Genomic DNA, 20342 nt, shown 5'->3' on the forward strand with positions numbered 1-20342 from the left:
CAACTTAACTATTCAAACAAATCCCTAATTACCATTTCTAATCCCATCTCTGATCATCTAATTTATTTCTGCCCATCTTTTGAAAGGATATTTTTATGTATATGAGCTTTTGGTTTATTTGAATCAAACTAATCACATAGTGTAGGATTCCATGCAGCAACACTGATATACAATTAACACTACTACTTAGGATCTACTGTATCAATCAATATTTGACATGAACTTGATTCGTATAATAAATTTTTTCTTTCAAAATTGATCAAGTTTCTACAAAGTTTAATTCTTAGAGGCCAGGGAGTTAGGGGCTTGAAGTCATGTTAATATTAACTAGAAATTAATTGAGTTACTTTATGTTCTTGAATAACAATTGCTCCTAGCCACACCATGAGCTACCAATGTTTTTTTTTTTTTTTTTAGTTTTTTACTATTGCAACTCAATTTAGTTTTATTTATGATTTTCATTATGTATAGAGTTTTGATTTTATCATTGTATATTCACTAATTTATTTTTAATTAAAGCAAATTTGAATTCTAATAATTTTAGGCTTTTCATGTAATTTAATGGATATCCCCTTTATACTCCAAGACCCTTTAAACATTATGATGAACAGAAGAAATTATTTTGAGTGATTTTTTAGATCTTATAACTTATAAGAAAAGGATAGGGGTTTAACAAGATACAAGACTAGAGTCCCGTGTTGTTCAATTTTTTTTTTTAACCAAAATGATTTTATTTTAAATATTGTTTTAAAATAATTGAAATAACATTGATTTAAAAAAAAACTTGGTTTAGTATAAAACTCAATATAAGTTATACCTCAAATTACCAAAAACATGGGTAGAATTTTATAAATATGATTCATGTCTACCAGGAAGGGGAGCCATTGATATATATAGGCTTACCTATGCTTAACCAAATATTCTTTGATAGATGAGTTGCATGTAATCAGGGTGTATATGAAAAATTTTATGGTATTTATGGTATAGCTAATAATATTTTATTAGTTAATTTTTGATATTTATTTTAAAAAAATAGACTTATAAATAGAAGAGATAAATTTTAGGTGAAGATATTTACTTTATTAATCATAAATTTTATTTTTTATTTTTCCTTTTCTTTTTTTTTTTTCAAAATAAACTTGTATTGATTATATTATTAAAGTTGTCATTTTTTGTCCGAATCAATTTACTCATATTTTTTTTAACCAAATTCTCAGGTTCTTACACCCGTTCCCAGTTATTGTCATCCTTCATAATTCCTAAAAACTAATTAATAAATAACTAGTACATCATAATTTTTTTATTTACGTTCCGATGTTCCTACATACTGACCCACAAAGGGGGGAGTCGGTCCCACTTGTTGTTATGCTAAAACGGCAAAGAATGCAAAATGCAATTTGGCTGCCAAAATTGAGCTGGCAAATAGCTACAGCGCAAGACAAAACTGAAAGCCGTTATAGTTCATGCAAAAGCACAAGTGTTGAGATTTGCAAGAAAATCCTGAACCGTTTCTCTCTTTTTCTCGTGTTCTAAGATATTTCCCCTTTCCTTATTTATTTTCTTTCACTTTCCGTTGAGATTTAACTCTCTGTACTCCAAATCTTTTGTGCTCTCTAGCTAGCTCCATTCTTGCATTCTCTTACATCATCACCTCTCTCTCCCTCCCCCTTCCTATATAAAGCATCACTAGCTAGCTAGCTTAGCAGTATTCTTGAAGAGAATCAAGAAACTTGCAATGGATATGGCAGATGTTTTGCCATTCTTGGCTATGGTTATAGTCCAGTTTGGCTATGCAGGCATGAATATTACATCAAAGCTTGCAATGGATTCAGGCATGAAACCACTTGTTCTTGTTGGTTATAGGCAAATCTTTGCCACCATTGCAATGGTCCCCTTTGCTTATTTCTTTGAGTGGTAAGTTTTTTAAAGCTTTTTGTTTGTTTTAACAGGTTTTTCATTGCATTATTTCTTTTTTTCTTTGAACTTGGTAAGTGGGGCTGGTGTTTTGGAGGAGAGCATCTCTTGCCAATCAAATTTAGAGGACTCTCGAAATTTTCTAATCTTGCATGCTATATAGAAAATTAAGCCATTACATTCCTTGATCAATTGTTTTTTCTTTTCCTTAAAGTATCGAATTGAAGATTATATATACAGTAATTTATTTATTTTCAGTACAAATTATACAAACAAAAATCATGCTGCTGAAAAGATTTATGTTGGATCTGGAATGTTGGCATCTATGCTACTGATACATGCACAAGGCCATGGCTTACGCATGGCTGCCGCTTGTCCATTTCTGCTATAAGGCGCCAACTACCTCTTGCATGCCTTCACAAATGACCTAATAAATGAAAGGAGCAAGCTTCAGCTTCTTCTTTCTTTAATCATCTAAAGGTCAAACAAAGACACTATAAAGCAGCAGCTTTGCATTTAATTACATGATCTCATGTATATACTTAGCTGCCAGTCTTCACAGTATTAATTAAGTGCTTTAGGACAGCCTATATTAAGGCTGCATGTAATTCCACTGGCTCATTCGAGGCCAATCAAATTTCAAAATTAACTCTAAAAAAAAATAAAATAAAAAAAAATCTTGATGCAAGCAAACACATACTTCTGAGTTCTGAGTAGATGTTGAATTCTTGTGCAGAAAAAGAAAATCAGGTGCCTATTTATTAATTTATTTTATTGATCATATAACTCAATAAAAATGAAGCATTTGTATTAAATTGAAATAGCTATTAAAGAAAAAGTGTTGCGACTCCTGTCAAAGCTATGAGCTTAGATTATTTGCATCTTTTTTTGTAGTATCCATTATCGAACCATTTCTAAAGCACACGAACTGGCCGTCAATTAAGTTTTAATTCAGGACATCAACTCGGCTTAATGCTTACCTCATGAATTGGATGGGTTGATCTTGATTAACATTTTTAAAAAAAAAAATTCCTGAAACAATATTATTTTAAATAAAAAAAATCAGTTTTTTTCACTTACAACTAGGCTATTAATAACTAGTAACTTGAGTTCATCCCAGCTATTCCACTTCCTAGCTCCACCTTTCTCAATTCTTTAACTTTATCATCAATCTCTGATCTGGTATTAATGATAATCAATAAGTTAATTATGATAGTGCGCAATCTCTTGCTATTCTTATCTAGCAGTCAAATTAAACAGTAGAACCCACCAATTCAGGCTGGCATGCAGAAATATTGAACTATCATGCTACTATTGTTGCTTGATGGAAAATCTTTTCTATGATGAACCCCTTTGTTTATTTCTTTTGAACTGTAAGTTCTTGATCAATGGAGTACGTGAAATGATTTATTGTTAAAAGAAATAAGCAAAGGGATCATTGCAAAGGTGGTCAAGTAACCTAACTTTACGAAGCTAATTATAATTAGTTTTAAACAGTTAGAAATTATTTAATTTGTCTTTTTTTTTTGGTGCAGGAAAACTAGGCCCAAGATCACCATGTCTTTGCTGCTTCAGATTTTCATATGTTCTCTTACAGGGTGAGTAATTACTTCTCTCTGATAGTTCTCTGCCAATAACATGTATTCCTGGAAATATATCTAATTTTCTAAGACATGCAGTGTAACGGGAAACCAGGTTTTTTATTTTATTGGGCTAGAAAATTCCACCCCCACAATTGGATGTGCATTGACCAACATACTCCCTGCAGTGACTTTCATTCTTGCAGTTCTTTTCAGGTACTGAGGTAGTCTCATTTTTCTGTATTTTTCTTGCAAATTAGACCACATTCGGTATATTTCTTCTTTTGTTAATGTTTTTTTCTTCAATATTTTACAGACAGGAATCAGTGGGAATCAAGAAGACATCAGGGCAAGCTAAGCTGTTAGGGACAATAGTATGTGTAGGAGGAGCCATGTTGTTGTCATTCTACCATGGTCACATGATCAATATAGGTGAGTCAAGTATTCATTGGAACTATGCAGATAGTACCGGAAATAGCAGTACCGACAAGAAATCGAACTTAGTCCTGGGATCCTTATTTATAATTGCTAGTGCTGTTTCTTGGGCAATATGGTTCACCGTCCAAGTAAGAAATCTTAGCTTCTCGAAAGTTTTCAGATTGGTCTGGTCATGCCACTTCATGGTTTAAATAGAGTTTAATTTCTTGATGATTTGCGCAGGCGAAAGTGAGCTTGAAGTTTCCAGCTCCTTACACATGCACCTTATTGATGTGTTTCATGGGCAGCATTGAATGTGGAGTGATCGGCATCGGTGCCAATCACAAAGTATCCGAGTGGTCATTGCGATCTCCTGGCAGGCTTATTGCAGCTCTGTATGCAGTATGTTCCCTAAATTTTTTCAACAAGTTAACATAGGATTAATCAACTTAGCTAAGGAATTATGTCAACTTATTTTGGCTTTAAATTATCATGCTTTTGAGCCAATTCTTATACTTCTATGCCTGTTTAAATGATGGTAGCTTTTTCCTTCACAATTTCAGGGAATCGTGTGTTCCGCACTAGCGTTTTCCCTCACTTCATGGAGTATTCAAAGGAAAGGAGCACTCTACGTCTCAGTCTTCAGTCCCTTGTTGCTTGTTATAGTAGCTGTTTTGAGTTGGGCATTGCTTCATGAGAAGATATATGTCGGAACGTATGCACATGCTTAACTCCACTTATTTTACACTTATCATTGTTTTTGTGTGCTTAATCTTTTGTAGCAACAAGGAAGGACTAATTGATATGTGATTGATTTTTAGTGCTGTAGGGTCGATCTTGATCGTCGCTGGGCTCTACGCGGTTCTCTGGGGGAAGGATAAGGAATTGAAGGAGGAGATCGAAGAGACGAAGGTGATGAAGATAGGCAATAAAGAGTGGAATAACCATGACCTTGAATTACAATTACATGCAATTTCAAATGGCAATAGAAATTAATGCTGCAAGTTGAAGGATGGGATTCATGGGAACATAAGGGTAAACAATCTGTTCGGTTTTATGTATTGGATGAGCTATCAACTCCCATGTTTCTCCTGTGTATGAAGAGGCCTAAACTGACTTGATTAATGGATCGTTTGTTCCTCGATTGGTCCCTCTTCAAAATATTAGTTAACAGAAAACTGTAGATTCTCTATCATTGTCACATTAACAACTATCACCAAGGGCCTTTTGAGCTGTACAAATGAGCTACCCAATTACATGCTTGTTTAACAAAAACAAAACACCAGCAGCTCTGAGATTTGATTAATCGATCAGTGTCTTGGAGGACTAGGTGCTCATCCTTGTTACTGAAGTTGTTCCTTAGCATGGTGTCAGTAATAAGGTTAACATCACCTTGAAAAAAAAACTTGAATTTTTTTTAAAATATTAATAAATTATTTTTGAATTTATTTTTTATGACATAGTTAAAATAAAAAAAAAAGTATTTTTCAATTAATTTTTTATGACACTACCAAATATAAAAATATAATTTACTTTTCAGGAATTTATTTTCAATGAAAACCACTTATTTTTTTTATATAAATTTTATTTTCTAGCCAACAAACATAGTAATAAATTTTATTCAAATTGTTCAGTGAAGTATTAAATTATACAAAAGCAGCGCACTTTCTTATCTTCCACAAATCAAATCAATTCAATTGATGCAAAAAATAAAATAAAATAACATACCTTAAAGCCTTGTTTTTTTTAGTGAAAATTGTACATAACTTGTGTTATCATACAACTCTAAAATAAAATGATTTTTTTTTTAAAATTAATTTATCGATGCATGAAGAGAGCTAAAGAGTAGTATAAATAGGACCTCTTTTGTTACCCAAATGCACATAATCAAGGTTGTTAAAATCGCGTTTTGACTCGTAAAATCGTACGATTTTACGAGTCAAAACATGCATTACGGGTTGAATCGCTTGAAAAAATAAAAAATAGGTAAAATCGGGTTGAAATCGAGTGAAATCGCAAAAATCGGATGAAATCGCGCAAAATCGCGATTTCAGGACCAATTTTGCGATTTTGACAAAATGAGGCCCTGAAACAAAATCCCCCCCTCCTGGACAGCTGTCAGATGCCTATTGGATTATTCTTGCACAGTCACGGACTCACGTGACTGTCTTCACTCTGCTCTTTCCAATTGAGGCGAAAAACTCTTTCACAAATCACAATTCACAAATACTCTTTCCAATTCCAACAGAACAAATCCCTAATCGGGCGGGGACAACGATCTATTCTCCATCCTTCACAAAAGCGGTCATTACGCAAACTATTACCCCTCATTTTACACCCAAAAAAGAAAGAAAGAAAAAGACAGAGAGAGACTGGCAGAAAGAGAGGGGCTTGATGAATTTACCGAGATCGGAGGATTCGAGGACTGAAGGTTTAAGATGAGAGTGGAACCAGCAGAGAGAGAATTTGGAGCAGCGGGCTCCCATTGATTAGAGTAAAAACAAAAAACTCCAAGATGATCAGACAGTGAGGAGACAATGTGAGGTGAAATAATCAAATGGTTAGGATGACACTGATCCTTGTTCTAAAAGTTGTTTGCATAGACAATAGAGGGCCTTTTTACTCTCCTTTCTGGTTTCAGCTTTCTGCCTCTTTTACCATCATCATCTTCAACAGCAGTCGGCGACATCGTAAGTTAATTTTGCCTTCATCATCATCACCGGAGTCAAGGTTTCTTTATTTTTGCCCCTGTAATATATTTGTATGTTTTCCTGTTAAGTGTTAATTGTTAGTTAGTCCTGTAATTCATTTTGCCCGATCCTGTAAATTGTATATGTATAATGTTGAATTGAATGGAATTGATCGGGTGTGAAAATTGTTGAATTGAATGCCACAGTATATACTATATATGACTGAATTGTGCAAAATATTACTCGGTGAAAATTGGACTGAAAAAATATTGAATATTAATGGGGTGAAAATTGGACTGAAAATTATTAAATTTGACTGAATTTAATGTCATTTCAGTATTATAGGACTGAATTAATTGGACAAATTGTTATGTATGAATTTTTATTTAAAGCATGAATTTTTTTTTAATGTATTTTAAAATTCCTTACGATTTTACGATCCGTTTTTACGATCTGAGTTTGTGATTTTACGATCATCAAAACTGAGGAAGCTGAATGTCCTTCAACTACGTTATAATGAATTTAATGATGACAACATTTTATCATGTTTGAGGCTTTCATCTCTCAACTCTTTGGATCTATCTGGTAATTATATGTGGACAGGATCAGGTAACATTTAAATTATCTAGTTTTGAACCCTTTTCTTTTGTTCTTTGTGTATAATTTTTTTAATGTGTTTATTTGTTTTCAATCTACTTTTGAGAATCATCTTGCAGGTTTTGAAGTCTTGTCATCAAGATTGAAGAAATTGGAGAACCTTGACCTAAGTTTTAATTTTACAATGATAGCATCTTTTCATCTTTATCTGGGCTTTCATCTCTCAAGTCTTTGGATCTATCATACAATTGGTTGACAGGATCAGCTGGCATTTATGGTAACAGCTAAATTATCTAGATTTTAATTTTTTTCATCAGTGCAATGATAGCATTTGTTTCATTTCTTAATGGATTTTGATCTCTTAAATCTTGAGATCTATTAGCGAATATGCCGACTGCATTTTCTAGTAGTTGTTAATCATCTAGGTGGTGGCCTAGTGGTAAGAGCTTGGGACCAAGAAGTTTGCTCCCTCTGTGGTCTCAGGTTCAAACCCTGTGGTTGCTCATATGATGACCACTGGAGGCTTACATGGTCGTTAACTTCAGGGCCCATGAGATTAGTCGAGGTGCGCGCAAATTGGCCCGGACACTCACGTTAAATTAAATAATAATAATAATAATAATAATAATAATAATAATAATAATAATAAGACTTACATGTAGCACCAACTCTCTTGCAGGTCTTGAGGTCCTATCATCACAGTTGAGGAAATTAGAGAGGCTTGACCTAAGCTATAATTTATTCAGCGACAGCATTGTACCACATCTGCGAGGATTATCTTCTCTTAAATCTTTAAATCTGTCAGGCAACATGCTGTCAGGATCAACTACTCTCAATGGTAAAGTTATGAATATTTCTTGGCAACTTCTAACTAATAAGGCATGATTTACCCAAAATTCATTTTTTTATGGTCCATGCCAACTTATTTAGCTCATTTCTCAACAATACATTTTGATATCTCTAAATATTTCAAGCACATTTGAACACAGAAGCTTAAGATCTATACTATTACGTGGGATTTTGGGACAATGTTAATATCACGTGGGATTTTGTGTATTAGAATTATGTAATAAGTACAATTTTGAGCTCAGACAGCCTTAATCAATTAAAACCATCAAACTGACCATATTAATATCTATTAATTTTAATTGGACATTATTAATATTTTTTTAGAATACATCATAAGTTGAATTAATTTTTTAGAATAACAAATATAAGTTTTGAAATAAATTTTTTTATAACAAATGGTACCTCAATTTTGTAGTGTTAGAGAGTAATATAAATCATATCTTAGGGTATCACTTAACAGATTAAACTGTTGAGTCAAGATAATTCTTGGACAAATAATGTTTTTTTTTAAAAAAAAATTACTGTTTTTTCTTTTACAATGTTTTTTTTTATAATATCTATTAACATTTTCCTATCTCACCCGCTATTTTTCAAAATTTTTATAATTTTAAGAAATTATGCCAAGCATCTTTTTTATGAAGTTTTCTTTGTTACAAAATAATTTATGAAAATTATATTTGGTAATCAAAATTTGTTGTTTTCTTAAATAATCTAAAACTAAAACAAAGATGTTGTCTAATTTATTTTCACAATACTTAATTTCACTACTTATTTGATTGTCTATTTTCAATTCTTCTACATATCATAGGTTTAAGGAAGCTGGAAGCCCTTAGTCTGAACGAGCTCGCCATCATCGGAAGTACTTTGCTGCAGTCATTGGGAGCATTGCCATCCCTAAAGACCCTTTCTCTTAGGGCTAATAATTTAAGCGGGACATCAATCAGTCAAGGTTAATCACAGTTTAGTTGCCTAAATTCCTAATTAATCATGTTGAAACCTTCTATTAAGCATAATATTGTAACATGTATTGGCTGCTTTGTATCATATATTTTATTGTTTTTTCCTTCACAGTGCCTTTCTTCAATTTGACCACCCTTGAAGAATTGTATCTAGATCACACTGCTCTCCCAATAAACTTTCTCCAGAATATTATATCGTTGCCTGTTCTTAAAATCTTAGATGCTAGTGGATGTGACCTCCATGGCACTCAAGGTAAATTAATAACTCTCCATCTGTCTATAATGACATTTATATGATCAATGAAAGATGCTTTCATCATTATTTTAATTATTTTGAGAAAAATTATGCAGGTTGGTGTGAATTGAAGAATCTAAAATAGTTAGATCTCTCTGGAAATAATTTAGAGGATTTACTCCTAGATTGTTTAGATGAATTGAAGAATTTGGAGCAGTTAAATTTCTCTAAAAATAATATAGATATAGATGGTTTATTCCTAGAAGTTTTGAGAAACTTGTCATCTCTACAACTACTTACAACTACTTGATGTTTCTGAAAATCATTTTACTAAAAATATTGTCTCTAGTACTCATACCATCCTCATATCCCTTGAGTTCTTATCACTATCAAATAACCACTTTGAAGTCCCACTTTCATTCAAGTCCTTCAGTAACCACTCAAAACTCAAGTTCTTCATGTGTGACAACATCACTCTAGTAGAAGACCAAGCTGGCTTTCGGAATTTCATTCCAAAGTTCCAACTCATGCTTTTCAGCTTGTCATATAGTACATCTAAAGCACTCAATGCAGATGTTCCCAACTTTCTCTTTAACTAATATGACTTGAGAACCCTTGATCTCTCCAACAACAACTTCAGTGGAATGTTCCCATCATGGTTACTTGAGAACAACACAAGCTTGGAAGCTTTACATTTTAGGCAGAACTCCTTTGTTGGTCCTTTGAAATTGCCAAACCATCCTAATCCGAATGTGATTATCATAGATATATCAAACAACAACATACATGGTCAAGTTCCAAGAAATATGTGTTTGGTATTACCAAATTTGTCAATCTTAAGGATGGCTATGAATGGACTGACAGGTAGCATTCCTTCTTGTTTTGGAAACCTGAGCTCTCTAGTACTTATAGATTTATCTGACAATCGATTGTCTAAAGTAAAACTTGAGCAGTTGAAGAGATTATGATATGTGGGGCTATCAAACAACAATTTGGGTGGACAGATATCTCCTTCAATTTTCAACTCATCTTTGCTCAGATATCTCTACCTAGATGGCTACAAATTTACGGGGCATGTATTAGATTTTCAACCTACCAATGAGATATATTTAACTGCACTGAATATCAGCAACAATCAGTTTTCAGGCATGCTTCCAACATGGAAGGGCAATTTCTCAAATCTCAAAGCAATTAATTTGTCCAGAAACAATTTTGATGGTCCGCTACCAAGAGATTTCTGCAAGCTTGACAACCTTGAATATTTGGACATGTCTGAGAACAGTTTGTCTGGTTCTCTACCATCTTGCTTCAACCCATGATCAATAAAACATGTCCATCTATCCAAAAATCAACTGAGCGGTCCATTAACAAAGGCATTTTATAACAGCTCTTCCTTGGTGACATTGGATATCGCATACAACAACTTGAAGGGCCCAATTTCAAGTTGGATTGGCAATCTTTCGACATTAAGTTTTCTTCTTCTGAAAGCTAATCTTTTTATTGGTGAGCTTCCTACTCAGTTATGCTTGTTACAACATTTACGCATCTTGGATATTTCATGAAATCAGCTCTCTGGTCCTCTACCTCGTTGTCTGGGAAATTTTTCTTTGAAGGAAAATCTAGAGAAAGTGGGAGCTACTGGTCGAACAACCTATACACTCAAGCTCCTCAGGAAAAAGTCTTATGAAACCGATTTACTAGAAGGGAAGATCAATGACGCGGAAAGCCCTTTTGAAGACATCACTATACAAGAACAAATAAAAGAAGAAATACAATTTATAACTAAAAGAATTTCATATACTTACAAGGGCGATATTCTCAACTTAATGTCGGGTTTTGATCTCTCCACAAATAGATTCTCAGGGCAAATCCCATTAGAAATGGGAAATTTAAGTGAGATACATTCATTAAACTTGTCACACAACCATCTTACTGGATCTATCCCTGCAACATTCTCAAACTTAAAGCAGATAGAGAGCTTGGATCTTTCTTACAACAGCTTGAATGGTGGCATCCCTCCCCAACTTGCTGTACTCAACAATCTAGAAGTTTTCAATGTTTCATATAATAACTTGTCAGGAAGAACTCCAGAGAGGAAGGCTCAGTTTGACACCTTTGATGAAAGGAGTTATGAAGGTAATCCTCTTTTATGCGGACCTCCATTATAGACAAAATACAGTGAAGTAGAATCACCATCACAATCAATGCCTAATGATGAACGAGAAGATGATGGTTTCATAAACATGTATGTTTTCCATATGAGCTTTGGGGTATGTTACATAATTGTGGTGTTGACAATTGCAGCAGTTCTCTACATAAATCTACTTTGGCGGCACGGGTGGTTTCACTTCATTGAAGATTGCATTGACACTTGCTACTGTTTTCTGGTGATGAATTTTCGCAAGTTCTCCAACGTCAGGAGATCTTAGCATGGGATTACTGAATTTGTTGTGGGAGTTGGCGGGGAAAGCAGTTGTTTGCTTGTTGCATTATTGATCCAAATTTATGTTCGCTCAGGACTTGTCCAGCAATTGCTTGTATCTGTCCATTTATTGGGTTCTCCTTTGTGTGTCGGTCTCATAGATTAGCCTTGCTCTTGATCTTCTCAATAAAAGCATAATAATAGAATATTCCCAAAAGTTTAGTCCACTCAAAACTATACCAATCAAGTCATTAATTTATTGGTCCAAAATCAAAACTTTATCTTATACCAAATAAAGTCCAAAAAATATTATCGAAACTCATTGGATGTTGAATCCAAATTTTCCAAAACTTAAACTTATTTCATCACCAGTTTTAAGTAACTTCAATAGATTTTTATTATTTTAAACATTAAAAAAATATATATTTCAAGCCTTGATTTTTTAAATTCAAACGTTAAAATTAATATCAATGAAATTTAATTAATTTCTTAAAATGTATTAAACATGTATAAAGATATTTATATATTTTTTAAAAATAATATTAATTATGCTTAAACTAATTCATAAATACTCTTTAATTTAATTGTCTTGGGCACCATTTTACACCAACTAACAAAACTAGAAAGTTTGAAATTAAGAAAACCACATAGCTTCATTGAACCGCTTGTTCCTCTCATGGCATCCTATTTCGCCACGTGGCAAACCACCGTCCCTTACATCAGATCATGACACTTGCCATCACACGAAACCATGACTCTCATGCATCTTGACACGACTTAGATTTTGTGGGACCGCATACATGCCCCACAACAAATAAGACCAGGCGTGTTTCTAGCTTCCACGTGTCCCACTGTGTTCTTATGTGGCAAATTAAATTTTTTTCGGGTGGGGTCCTGCTTGACCTCCTCAATTCAACATGAGGTGTTTCCTATAAACAAATGACAGGAGTCTAGGGGTGACACGTAGGTAAAGTTGATTGCGTGGCCTAAATCTTGTTGGTTTTCGTTGATCCTTGTGGTTTGACTTTTAGCAGTAGGCGATAGGCCCTGGTCGGTGGTGATTGGATTTAAGGTTTGTTTTTTAGTTTTAAAATGTTTTTAAAAAAATTAATTTAATTTTAATTTTTAAATTAATATATTTTTAATATTTTTAGATCATTTTCATGCGTTGGTATCAAAAATAATTTTTTAAAAATAAAAAAATATATTATTTTAATGCATTTTCAAATAAAAAATATTTTGAAAAGCAACCGCAACCACACTCTCAAACATAGTGATCAAGAAATAATTATGTTATTTGGGTTTGTTTGGGAACACAATGTAAATTGTATTTTTTAAAATTTTGAATTTTTTTTATTAAAAATTATATTTTTTTATTTTTAAATTATTTTAATATGCTGATTTTAAAAATAATTTTAAAATAATAATAATAAAAAATCTTGATATATTTATGAACAAGAAATGTTTTAAACTATAAATGTTACCACAATTCTAAAGAATGAGAATCTTATCCTTCTTTTTTCTTAACCTTGGACCTAGCAGATGGACGATGATCAATATCAAAATTATATCTAAAAAATAGAACCATTCTAGTAGTGGCTCGTAAAATTATAATCTGCAGAAACAAAAGACAAGCAAGACTGGTAACCCGGAAACCACATATTTACAGATTCAAAACCATACAATTATTTCTTCTATGCAAAAACTCCACACTGTTAATATCTGGAAGGCAGATGAAAAACGAATTTATTTCTTTAACAAAGCACAGTGAAGAAAAACAGATTTGCTAATGTCTTCTATCATTACTCCAGTAAACTAAGTCACATGACTAACGATTTTAATCTATTATTATTTAATTAGTCTAAATATTCATGTAAGGATTAGAGGGAATGAAATTTATTTAGATTACTATCTGGTTTTCCTTATTTAGATTGCTTTACGTTTAACTGAAAGAATGTTATAAAAAACAATTGGTAAAAACCATTTTTTAAATTTCGAGTGAAATCAATCAGTAAAAACCATTTATAATTATTTTTTTATTATCTAGAACACAAATGAGGCTTGGTGATGGGCTTTTTACTACAAAAAAGATATATAAAAAAATCAAATCAGTAACTGTTGCTTGTCCATTCGATCATTAACGTACGTGACTGTGAGTCAAGTCTACTACAGCATTTCCAGCTCTATAACGCACCGATGTCTCTTCCTTTGACAATTCAGCAGTTAAAATCAAGGGCTGTCACTATCAAATTTAATGCATGGATATCCGTAGTGTGGTCCTTGCTAGAGCACCGACGTTCCAATGCTGGTAAGATTTCTTCAATATTCATGGCTGTTTCGTGTTATGTCTCCTTAGTACCAAAAAATACAAAATTCAAAATCAGTAACTGTTGCTTGTCCATTCGTCCATTAATGTACGTTACTGTGAGTCAAAGTCTTTCCAAAAATTCCACATCTATAATGCACCGAAGTCAATTCTTTTGACAATTCCGCAAATAAAATATAATTAAATGCATGAAGAGAGCCAAAGGTAGTGGTTCATAGAATTATCTAAAGATGATGATGAAAAAAATGTGGGTTTGGATGTTGCTAACATTATTGACCTATGGTCGTTGTTATGGGTGTTTGGAGGAGGAGAGGATTGGTCTCTTGGAGATCAAGGCTTTGATCAATCCAAACAGCATCTTCGGGCATTTGGGCGACTGGACAGCCAATAAAGAGGATATTGCTAATTGTTGTGATTGGTCTATGATTGAGTGTGATTCCACTACAAGGCGTGTGATCCATCTCTCTCTCGCGGGTGCAAGGGATTTCCGCTTGGGGGACTGGGTTCTCAACGCATCTTTGTTTCTGCCTTTTAAAGAACTGCAAAGTCTTGATTTGAACAAAAATAGATTAGTTGGTTGCTCTGAGAATCAAGGTTCAGTCTTTCTGTTCTTATAATCACAAAATAAATTTATATTATTGTGTGATTAAATTACATCGATCAAGTGTTTAATTAATGTTAATTACTTTGCTTTGAGTTTCTCTTGCAGGCTTCGAAGTCCTATCATCTAAGCTAAGGAAACTGAATGCCCTTGACCTCAGTGGTAATCGTTTTAGTAATAATTTTATATCATGTTTCAATGGGCTTTCATCTCTCAGGTCTTTGGATCTGTCCAGCAATCTGCTGAAAGGATCAGCTGACTTCTATGGTAATAATCTAATTATAATTTAACTTTGAAGCTTTTCCTTTTCTCCTTTTTGTATGCTTTTTTCTATACGTTTATTTCCTTCCAACAGGCTCTTGATGAGAATCGTCTTGCAGGTTTCAAAGTCTTGTCATCAAGGTTAAAAAAACTAGAGAGCCTTCGCCTAAAGATGAATGGATACAATGATAGCATTTTTTCAACTCTAACTGGATTTTCATCTCTCAAGTCTTTGGATCTATCATACAATCAGTTGACAGGATCAGCTGGCTTCAATGGTAACGTTTAATTATCTAGCTTTGAATCTTTTCCATTAGTTTACTTTAAAAATCACAAGTGAGGAAGAACAGGTATATGGAATGGATACTTCCAATCCATCATTGGGTTCTAGTCGTTCTTCTCCATTTCTCTTCTTCTTCTTTTTTTGACAAAAACACTATCTCAAGGCATAAAACAACCTGGCTCGTTCCTTAATCTTTGAAGTGTACACAGCCTATTTTATAATAAAATATGCATTCATGTATCATTTTTATGTGTCTTGTAGCTTTTCAACTCCAACCGATGAGGCTGGGGAAACTAGAGAACCTTTACTTGAGTCGCAATCAACTGAACAGCAACATCTCATCAATTCTAAGTGGGCTTTTATCCCTCAAGTCTTTGGATCTATCATATAATATGCTGAGAGGATCAAGTATCAATGGTAGGGGGGATAATTTACTAAGAGGCAGCTGATTTTTACCTTTTATTTTGCATATTATAATTAAGGCATTGCCACTTACATATAGCAACAACTTTCTTGCAGGTTTTGACGCCCTACCATCAAAATTGAGGGAACTAGAGAGCCTTGACTTAAGCTATAATAGATTCAACGACAGCGATTTATCTTATTTGTGTGAATTTCCATCCCTCAAGTCTCTAAATCTATCAGGCAATATGTTCTTAGGATCAACGACTATCAATGGTAAAGTTGTGAATATTTCTTGGCCTCTTCTAGCTAATTAGGCATAATTCACCCAAAATTCATTGTTTAAATGGTACATGCTTATTTACCCAAAATTCATTTCATTTAGCTCATTTCTCAACAATACCGTTTGATATGTTTAAATATCTCGATAACATATCAATCCAAAATTTTAAAATTTACATGGAATAAGACCCCATATTATTATATTCACCAGCAGTTATGAGTAGATCAACTTCAAATAACTTGCTTTATTATGTGGAATTTTATGTATTATAATTAGGTAATAAGTACAATCTTGAGCTCAGACAACCTTAATCAATTAAAATCCATCAACTAACATTATTAATATCCATGGATTTTAATGTTCATTATTAATATCTTTTAGAATGCATCATAAGTTAAATTTTTAGAATAACATATATAAGTTTTGAAAAAATATATTTTATATAAAAAAAAATAGTCCCTTAATTTTGTAGGTTTTTTTTTTTAAAATACAGTCTGTCTAATAATTTTATGCCAGTTAGCGCCATTAAAGCTCCGACTTGATAAAGCCTGACTATAACATGTGAAATTTGAAAATCACATATCAAAACAATCCATATAGTAAGTTCTCTTCAAAGGGATAAACTAGGTTGGTGTTTGGCGTGTCAACAAGGATATTGTCTTTGTTACAAAATAATTTATGAATTATTTGTGGTAATCAAATTTGGTGTTTTCTTTAATAATCCATGACAAAGATGTTGTCCAATTCATCTTCACAACACTTAATTTCACTGCTTATTTGATCGTCGTCTCCTTTCAATTGGAAATATTACAGGTTTAAGGAAGTTGGAGGTCCTTAGTCTGAACGAGCTCACCATTAGTGGAAGTACTTTGCTGCAGTCATTGGGAGCATTGCCATCCCTAAAGACCCTTTCTCTTAAGGAAACTAATTTAAGCGGGACGTCAATAAGTCAAGGTTAATCATAGTTCATTCGCCTAAAGTCTTAATGAAATATGTTGAGGCCTTCTATCTAGTATAAGTAAAATTGATGTAAAATGGAATGGTTGCTCTGTATCACTACCATTTTCATCATATATTTTTTTTCCACAGGGAGTTTTTTCAATTCAACCACCCTTGAAGAGTTGATACTCGACGGCAGTTCTTTCCCCACAAACTATCTTCAGAATATTGGAGCATTTTCAGCGCTTAAAATTCTGTCTTTTAGTGGTTGTGATCTCAATAGCACCTTACCAGCAAAAGGTAAATTAACAACTCCTGCCCACGTTTACATCAATAACTAAATGAAGTTTTCATCACTAGTTTTAACAAATTATAGATAAATTGTGCAGATTGGTGTGAATTGAAGAATCTAGAGCAGTTAGATATCTCTTGGAATAATCTAAAGGGTTCACTCCCAGATTGTTTTAGAAACTTGACATCTCTACAACTATTAGATGTTTCTGGGAATCGATTTGTTGGAAATATTGCCTCCGGTCCTCTTACCAATCTCAAATCCCTTGAATTCCTCTCATTATCAAATAACCACTTTGAAGTCCCACTTTCATTTAATTCCTTCATGAACCACTCAAAACTCAAGTTCTTCATATGTGACCACAACACACTAATAGGAGACAAAGCTGGCTTTCAGAATTTCATTCCGAAGTTCCAACTGATGTTTTTCAGCTTGTCAAGTAGAACATCTAAAGCACTCAATGCAGATATTCCCAACTTTCTCTATAGCCAATATGACTTGAGAATCCTTGATCTCTCCCAAAACAATTTCAATGGAATGTTCCCATCGTGGTTACTTAAGAACAACACGAGGTTAGAACAACTATACTTGAGGGAGAACTCTTTTGTTGGTCCTTTGATATTGCAGAACCAGCCAAATCCTTATATGAATGTCATAGATATATCAAACAACAACATACATGGTCAAATTCCAAGAAATATGTGTTTGGTTCTTCCAAATGTGTCAAAATTAAGGATGCATATGAATGGACTGATAGGTTCCCTTCCTTCTTGTTTTGGAAACATGAGCTCTCTAGAATATATGGATTTATCTGACAATCAGTTGTCTAGAGTAAAACTAGAGCAGTTGAAGAGTTCATGGTTTGTCAAGCTATCAAACAACAATTTGGGTGAGCAGCTACCTCCTTCAATCTTCAACTCATCTGCTTTCCTATATCTATACCTTGACGGCAACAACTTTACGGGGCAGATATCAGGTTTTCCACCTCCTAATTGGATACGTTTGAGTGCATTGGATATCAGTAACAATCAATTATCAGGCATGCTTCCAACGTGGATGGGCAATTTTTCATATCTCCAAGCAATTGATTTGTCTAGAAATCATTTTGAGGGTCCAATTCCTAGAGATTTCTGCGACCTTGGCAACCTTAAATATTTGGACATGTCTGAGAACTATTTGTTTGGTTCTGTACCATCTTGCTTCAGCCCATCAACAATAAAACATATCCATCTATCCAAAAATCAATTGAGCGGTCCATTAACAAATGCATTTTATAACAGCTCTTCCTTGGTCACGTTGGATCTCAATTACAACAACTTCATGGGCCCAATTTCAAATTGGTTTGGCAATCTTTCGGTCTTGAGTGTTCTTCTTCTGAAAGCTAATCATTTTGCTGGTGAGTTTCCTACTCAGTTATGCTTGTTAGAGCATTTAAGCATCTTGGATGTTTCACAAAATAAACTCTCCGGTCTTCTACCCTCCTGTATAGCAAATTATCTTTTTAAGCAAAATTTAGAGAAAGCGGTAGCTGTTCATCAAAGAATCTATCAATTGGAGTCCACAAGTAAGATGTATTCTGAAACCAGTTTACTACTAGGGAGGATCGATAACCTGAAAAACAGTTTTAGAGTCGTCAATATAGAAGAAGCAATAGAATTTACAACTAAAAGAATGTCATATGGTTACAAGGGCAATATTCTCAACTTCATGACTGGTTTTGATCTCTCCAGCAATAGATTCTCAGGCGAAATCCCATTAGAAATGGGAAATTTAAGAGAGTTACATGCATTAAACTTGTCACACAACAATCTCACTGGATGTATCCCTGCAACATTCTCAAACTTGAAGCAGATAGAGAGCTTGGATCTTTCTTACAACAACTTGAATGGTGGAATCCCTCCAGAACTTGCTGTCCTCAACAATCTAGCAGTTTTCAGTGTGGCACACAATAACTTGTCAGGAAGAACTCAAGAGATGAAGGCTCAGTTTTGGACCTTTGATGAAAGCAGTTATGAAGGTAATCCTCTTTTATGTGGACCTCTGTTACAGAAAAAATGCGATGGAGAAGAATCACCATCACAGCCAACGCCTAATGATGAACGAGAAGATGATGGATTCATAGACATGTATGTTTTCCATGTGAGCTTTGGGGTATGTTTCATAATTGGGGTGTTGACAATTGCAGCAGTTCTTTACATAAATCCACTTTGGCGACGCAGGTGGTTTCACTTCATTGAAGATTGCATTGACACTTGCTACTATTTTCTGGTGATTAATTTTCGTAAGTTCTCCAACTTTAGAAGATCTTAGGGTCTTAGCATGGGATTGCTGAATTTGTTGTGGTTGTTGGCGGGAGAATCAGTTATTTGCTTGTTGCATTCTTGGTCCAGATATGTGTTTTCTCCGAACTTGTCCAATTTGCTTGTATCTGTCCAGCCATTATAGGTGTTTTTTAGTGTGTTGGTCTCATAGCTTAGCCTTACCTTGGATCTTTTCAATATGCAAGTGTTGTAACTATATTTATCTTTGGGATCCTAAGTTTGTCTTGTTTTACTTTGTTTTCGCTATATTTTTTTGCACTGACCATCATGTTGGAAATTAAATTCTTATCAAGAAGTTAATTATGAAGGCCTTTAAGGCCGCCCAGGAACCTCTGTGAAGTGTTCCTTATTGACAAGGAATTAGAAATAATAATCTCATCCATAAACAATTCATTAAAGTAACAGTATTGAGGATTAAGGCAATCATTCTCCACCTTTCATCTTAAAATATTTTTTCCAAACAAAATTCCAGAGGTACCTCGCCCTACGCTCTCCTTCCCTTTCAAACGCCTCAAAACAAACAGTGTGAAGGTAACAGTATGATGATACTGTTGAACATGACTGTTCGTGAGTTTCCTACTCAGTTATACTTGTTAGAGCATTTAAGCATTTTGAATGTTTTACTAAATAAGCTGTGTATATGGACTCCTGTTTAGGCAATTATACTTCCATGGAGAGTTCAACGAAAGCGGTAATTGCTAATTATCTTCTAATGGTTGGAAGCAATCCCTTGAGTATACAAGATGTCTTAAGAAACAATGGGTCTGTTATAATCAGGATTGAAAGAAAAAATGAGGAAGATGACAGAAAACAAAAGGGGCCTTGAGGAATACTAAATGTCGTTGTTTCTCATATAAAGAAAAAATAATTCCAATTAATAATCTATCAAAAAAATTATTCTAAAAAATTCCTTAAATCTATTTAAAAAATAAGCACTTAATCGACCCAATTTAAAAAAGAAAAAGAAAGCC

The 20342-nt window shown here is 33.7% G+C and overlaps 2 protein-coding genes across 6 annotated transcripts; both read left to right on the forward strand.

The window, feature by feature from the left end:
- Nucleotides 1–1591: 1591 nt before the first annotated feature.
- On the forward strand, nucleotides 1592–5055 carry LOC18098502 (WAT1-related protein At1g09380). The gene is made up of 7 exons (XM_024600397.2): nucleotides 1592–1914; nucleotides 3450–3512; nucleotides 3594–3710; nucleotides 3811–4060; nucleotides 4155–4313; nucleotides 4475–4626; nucleotides 4733–5055. Exons 1-7 carry the CDS (start codon nucleotides 1736–1738, stop codon nucleotides 4905–4907), a joined length of 1095 nt encoding a protein of 364 aa, XP_024456165.2. The 5' UTR covers nucleotides 1592–1735; the 3' UTR covers nucleotides 4908–5055.
- Nucleotides 5056–14162: 9107 nt separating this feature from the next.
- On the forward strand, nucleotides 14163–19696 carry LOC18109161 (receptor-like protein 1). 5 transcript variants are annotated; one of them, XM_052453104.1, is made up of 9 exons: nucleotides 14163–14583; nucleotides 14699–14857; nucleotides 14971–15129; nucleotides 15396–15551; nucleotides 15654–15812; nucleotides 16633–16773; nucleotides 16909–17058; nucleotides 17148–19176; nucleotides 19270–19696. In XM_052453104.1, exons 1-9 carry the CDS (start codon nucleotides 14220–14222, stop codon nucleotides 19358–19360), a joined length of 3408 nt encoding a protein of 1135 aa, XP_052309064.1. In that variant the 5' UTR covers nucleotides 14163–14219; the 3' UTR covers nucleotides 19361–19696. The 5 variants fall into 5 exon arrangements, with proteins under 5 accessions (XP_052309064.1, XP_052309065.1, XP_052309063.1 ...); XM_052453105.1 differs by lacking the exon at nucleotides 19270–19696 and having other exon boundaries at nucleotides 17148–18446; nucleotides 18899–19149; XM_052453106.1 differs by lacking the exon at nucleotides 19270–19696 and having other exon boundaries at nucleotides 14164–14583; nucleotides 17148–18446; nucleotides 18902–19149.
- The last annotated feature ends 646 nt before the right edge of the window (nucleotides 19697–20342 follow it).

Source organism: Populus trichocarpa, chromosome 5, assembly GCF_000002775.5.
Source record: "Populus trichocarpa isolate Nisqually-1 chromosome 5, P.trichocarpa_v4.1, whole genome shotgun sequence".
Taxonomy (NCBI): Eukaryota; Viridiplantae; Streptophyta; class Magnoliopsida; order Malpighiales; family Salicaceae; genus Populus; species Populus trichocarpa.